The following is a 6,000-nucleotide window of genomic DNA, read 5'->3' as shown; positions in this document are numbered from 1 at the left end:
CAGGAAGGAAGTTGCCCTGCACATTCAGGGAAGGTATAAACTCATAAAGTTCTTAAGCAGAAGATACAATGGGGCACATTTTGATGATTGCTAAATTAGGATTTTGCCAACAGGGAAAATGAGCAGGAAATATCCTTTGCCTAACCCCTTGGTGTCGTGCCTCCCGGCCCTTTAAGGGTTTCAGAAGCAGACAGGGTTTTAGAGTCATGTGACCGCAGTGATCCGCTGTCATGGCGGTCACATGATCAGGAAAGGTCCCGATCTCAAGAGGAGACCGGGACCTATCCGTAAGTACCAGACATGTGGGCTGAGAGCGTGTCAGCTTTTTATGTAGAAGTCATACAAGTGGCCGTGAAGCCACCAATCACTTCCACATGCAGCACCCCCGCCACCATTTTTACCGGGTTCCACTGTCCCACCTTTGGGCCCCGTGCAGTCATGGCAGGTGCTGCTGTGAAGGGAAGAGGGAGCTCAATGGACATCTGTCCATTGAGCTTCCCTCCTATGCACAGACCAGGAAATGTCATGTATGATGTCACCTTCTGATACTAAGTTGTCAATCATTGGGATCAGCGCCCAGTGAAGCATCTGAGAGAGCATGATCTGTGTTCTATCAGCTGCAGAGGAGTACAGAGGAGACATCCAGAGTCTAATAACCCTGAATGTCTCATAAAGAGTACCTGTCACCTATTTTCTATCACATAGGGGCTATTGGTCCCCTTTGTGATAGCATTAACCAGTTCCTGAAGGCTGGGTGGAACTTTTGTTGATCTGGGTGGGTGCCAAATGATGTACACCCAGGTCAACAGCTTGTGCATGCCTGTGGGGCCACGCTGCAGTGAGTTCTGTCACCGGCTGTGTCCATCAGACACATCTGATGACTGACCTGTTTACTGGCCTGTTGCCAGTACCATGTGATCAATCACAACAGGTCACATGAAAATTGTAAACAATGGATGCTTCCTTTCATGCCATCCATTGTATACAGTTGTGTTGCTAGCTGTGATTGGTCACAGTGATCTCATGGTACAGACTGGGCCAATCACAGCCAATCTGTGTCATGTGATTAGCTGTGGCCAATCACCAATTATAACAACAAAACAAACCAAATGAATCGATTTCATTCAGTAAAATGCTTGCTTTTAGCAATTAAATTAATTTATATAAGAAACCATAATGTGAAAAAGTAAATACTGATCACTTCCCTAGAGTTACTATGGTAACATTATATTTCATTGGTCACAGTATATTATAAAAAAAAGAAGAAAAAAAAGAAAACCAAAAAAAAAAAAAAAAAATATATATATATATATATATATATATATATTTTGTACTGTCACCAGTCAGTGTCCCTGATCACCACCACACCAGTTATATGATAACCACATCAATATATGATGCTGTACTGCACTGGTGAGAGTATGTTAAAACAAAACAATAGAAACATTTTCTTTTTAATGTCTTTATTTTCCAAAAAATTATGACAAAAAAATTACAACTTCAAAAAACCCACCACACCTCTTACTAAATAGATTGGACTGTCTACTTTCTAAAAAGGGGCAATTTGGGAGATATCTGTACTGTCCTGACATTTGTGAGCCTCAGGAAATGAGATCGTCTTTCAGCACATAAGGATTGATCAATTTTCAGATATATATCATAATTTGTGGATTCTATAACTTTCCTACAGACTAAATAATATACACTGATCTTGGTTATGTATACCAACTAAATGTAGCAGAATACATGTTGGCCTAAATGTATGAAGAACAATAATTTATTTGCAAAATTTTATAACAAAAAGTGAAGAAAAAAAGTGATTTTTTTATTTTTTTTTTAAATGTCTTTTGTCTTTTTTCATTTATTTAGCAAAAAATAAAAACCCCAGTAGTGATCAAATACCACCAAAAGAAAGCTCTAGTTGTGTTAACAAAATGATAAAAATTTAGTTTGGATATGGTGTTGCATGACCACGCAATTGTCATTCAAACTGTGACAGTACTGAAAGCTGAAAATTGGCCTGGGCAGGAAGGGTGTAAATGTGCCAGGTATTGAAGTGGTTAAAGTCATGTAAACAATAAATAAAGTTTTAAACATGTAAAGAGATACATAAAAAAAAATTAGAGCCCCTTCCCTACACACACATACAAAAACACATGTGTTAGGTCACCTACATAGGAAAACTAAATACATCTCACGGGCAGCACAGTGGCTAAATGGTTAGCACTTCCACCTCACAGTACTGGGGTCGTTGATTCAAATCCCAGCTCACAGCACCTCCTGCCTGGAGTTTGCATGTTCTCCCTGTGCCTGTGTGGGTTTAATCCAGTTTCTTCCCACACTCCAAAGACATGCTGGTAGGTCAAATGGATCCTGTCTAAATTGGCCCTTGTATATGAATGTGAGTTAGGGACCTTAGATTGTACACTCCTTGAGGGTTATGGACTGATGTGAATGTACAATATATATGGAAAGTGCTGTGTAAATTGACAGCGCTATATAAGTTCCTGAAAAAAAAAATAAATCTTCATCTGTGTAGACAAAAATCCTTGCACTGGCCCTGCCTATACTTTCAGGTCTTTTTCAGACAGGCGGCTGGGGGTTTTTACTGTCCCCGGCCTCCAAGTCAAACTGTATAATAACAGCTAGACCCGCATGCTTTTCTTCACAGCCAAGGCATTTCTAACTCGAGGTGCAAAATTTGCCAAGTGGCACAACTTGTCAAACTCACCCATTGAGTTCTATTGGGACGTGTTGCAACCTCATGCAATGAACGTGATCGCAGCACAGTAGTGAGGAATTATATTGTTAAATCAGATATAATGCCTCCTCACCACCTGTGCAATGTCCTCTGAAAGTTGATTTGAACAAGGATTGCTCTTCAGAGGGCACTCCACCACAGGAGTGAAAGAGCCCTTAGTCACTAACCAACAACAAGTGCACTGGTTTAGAGCTCACTGACTCCACTGGCTCTATGTAACCCAATGTTCCCAAGAAGGTCAGAAATGGCAGACATCATCGTTATCTCAGTAAGGGCTCATTCGAACATGTGGCAGCCTTTGCTATCCATCTGAAAAGCAATCTGTGGTAGACTGCTTTTCATAGCATTTAACAGGTAGTGAGAAGGCAATATGTTTTAACCCTAAAAATGCCAACCCACTAGAATTGAAGCGCATAAAGCTGCATGCCTTGTTTAGGGGGCAGTCGGAAGGCAGTAAAACTGCAGCTCAACCATCTGCTTTTACTGCCCCCGGATACATGTCTGAACAACCCTTTTCTTTAAAACCACATAAAAACTCACAAACGCACACACACACTTCTTACCGCACAATTTGTTTTCACATTTCTCTTTGCATTTGGAACACGACTTTCCTCTTTGGTAGGGTGTTTTCATTTCAAACTTCCTATTTCCCCTAAAGAGAGTGAAATAAAAGCTGCAATTTATCTTTTTTGTCTGCTTACATTTTTCCCTAAACCTGCTGGTTGATTGCTTCAGTCATCGAAGTTATGAATGTTTATTGGACCCTAGCCAATCACTGGGTGGCTGACCTAGAAGGTGTGGCTGGGGAGATGATAAATGGTTGGGAGGATCTGATCAGTCTCTCTCTATCTTGGGAATTTCCCCTCCGATGGGGCATGTGCATGTTCCAAAGAAGCTACTGCTACTAGACCTCACCAGGTGCTACAGATTGAGGGCCTGAAGGAAACTTGTCTGTGGAAGGTTGGCTGAAGCAGAGGATCAGTCTCCGGAATTATTAATGTTTATTGGACTCTAACCACTCCCTGGGTGGCTGATCCAGAAAGGAGAAGATAAATGTTTGGGAGGATCTGATCAGTCTCTCTCTCCTCTGGAGCTTCCCCCTGGGAGGAAGTATTCATGTAGTTCAGAGAACTTACTGCTACTAGGCCCCAGAAGGTGTTATGGGCTGAGGGTTTGAAAGCGATCAAAAGAAAAAAAATTAAAGGGACCGTGTAAAAAAATTTTAAAAAATCAAAATAACTTACAAAAAAACCCCACTCAGCGCGCTCACGCACGCACACACATGAATACTATGTGACATCAAAAATTGCAGCACACCATTTTATTCACTAGGGTGTCTGCTTTAGAAAAAATATAAAGTTTGGGGGTTCAAAGTAATTTCCTAGCAAAAAATACAGATTTTTTGTAATGTGAACAAAAAGTGTCAAAAAAGGCTTGGTCTTCAGGTGGTTAGAAGAGTGAATGATGTGTGGCATAAACGTCTAATGCTGGGCATAGAATGCCCCCACCCCCCAAAATGACCCCTTTTTAAAAAATAGACACTCCAAACTATTTGCTGAGAGGCATATTGAGCCAATAGAAGACATGTTAAGTCAATGGAAGATTTTATTTTTTTGCCACAAATTTTTGGAAAATGACAACCATTTTTTTTTTATACAAAGTTGTCACTTAAATGATTTACTGCTCACACATGCCATGGGTATATATGGAATTACTCCCCAAAATACATTCTGCTACTTCTCCCAAGTGTGGGGATATCACATGTGAGAGACTTTTTGGAAGTCTATCCAAGTACAGGACCCCAAAATCTGATAATCACCTTTAGGCTTTTAACGGGCTTTATTTCCTCATTACACTTCCAGACTACCTATCACAGTTTTGGAGGCCCTGAAATGCCAGGATAGCACCAAACCCCCCAAATGACCCCTTTTTGGAAAGAAGACACCCCAAGGAATTTGATATGAAGCATGATGACTATTTTGCAGATCTCGTTTGTTGCCACAAGTTTTTGGAAAACATATTTTTTCTTTTCTTTTTTTATATGTCAAAACCTTGTGAGAATAAAATGAGATCTGCAAAATACTCACCATGCCTCTTTTTAAATTCCTTTGGGTGTCTACTTTCCAAAAAGGTCATTTGGGAGGGGGTTGGTGCTATCTTGGCATTTCAGGGCCTCCGAAACTGTGATAGGTAGTGAGGAAGTGAAATGAGGAAGTTATGCACCTTTAGGCTTTCAAAATGGTCATTGGATTTCAGGCTTCTGTATGTGGCTAGACTCCCAAAAAGTCTCACACATGTGGTATCTCCATACTCAGTAGAAGTAGCAGAATGTATTTTGGGGTGTAATTCCACATATACCCATGGCTTGTGCGAGAAATAAATAATTTAAATGACAACTTTGTGTAAAAAAAAAAAATGTTTTTGTCATTTTCCAGAAACTTGTTGAAAAAAAATAAATCTTCCATGGACTCAGTGTGCCTCTCAGCAGCTAGCTGTCTACTTTCTGAAAAGAGATCATTTGGGGGTCTTTGTATTGTCCTGGTATTTTAGCACCTCAAGAAATGTGATGGGCAGTCAGAAAGCAAAAGCTGTGCAAATTCCATTATCTACACCATAGCTTGTAGATGCTATAACTTTCACACAAAGTAATCAATATACATTTATTGGGATTTGTTTACCAAAAACATGTAGCAGAATACATTTTGGCCTAAATTTATGAGTAACTTTGAGTTTACTATATATTTTTTTATAGCCAAAAGTAAAAAAATATAGTTTTTCTTCAAAGTTTTTGATCTTTTTATGTTTATAGCGTGAAAAATAAAAAGCGTACAGGTAATCAAATACCACCGAAAGAAAGCTCTATTTATGTGAAAAAGAGGATGTAAATTTTGTTTGGGTACAGCATTGCATGACTGCTCAATTACCAGTTGAATTAGTGTAGCGCTGAATAGCAAAAAGGAGGTCTAGTCATTAAGGGGGTAAATCCTCAGAAGGGCAAGTGGTTAATATATTTACACCTTTAACATATATGTACAAATGTCACATTTAAAAAAGCTCAACATTTTAAATAATACAATTTATTTCATTTTGTGAATCATTTTGCAATGCTTTGTACTAGAATCATAATTGTAGTGTCATTTTAAACAGGACAAATTACAGAATACAATGGATACTTTATGTGCCGTAAAACTATTTATTTTTAAACTAACACTGCTAAAAAAAAAGAGTGCATTTTGTTG

At 39.1% G+C, this 6,000-nt stretch overlaps 1 protein-coding gene across 1 annotated transcript in view; it reads right to left on the bottom strand.

The window, feature by feature from the left end:
* Positions 1–3,241: 3,241 nt before the first annotated feature.
* LOC149455541 (allurin-like) overlaps positions 3,242–6,000 on the bottom strand; it is a 72,852-nt gene continuing 70,093 nt past the window's right edge. Inside the window, exon 7 of the mRNA XM_089685962.1 lies at positions 3,242–3,413. Within this exon, the coding sequence (XP_089542088.1) occupies positions 3,242–3,413 (172 nt within the window). The remainder of the gene's footprint in view (positions 3,414–6,000) is intronic.

This window comes from Staurois parvus, unplaced genomic scaffold (assembly GCF_062004578.1).
Source record: "Staurois parvus isolate SC_StPar_1 unplaced genomic scaffold, SC_StPar_1.0 ptg000390l, whole genome shotgun sequence".
Taxonomy (NCBI): domain Eukaryota; kingdom Metazoa; phylum Chordata; class Amphibia; order Anura; family Ranidae; genus Staurois; species Staurois parvus.
The sequence above is the reverse complement of the archived record's forward strand: the minus strand, read 5'-3'. Positions and strand labels throughout refer to the sequence as shown.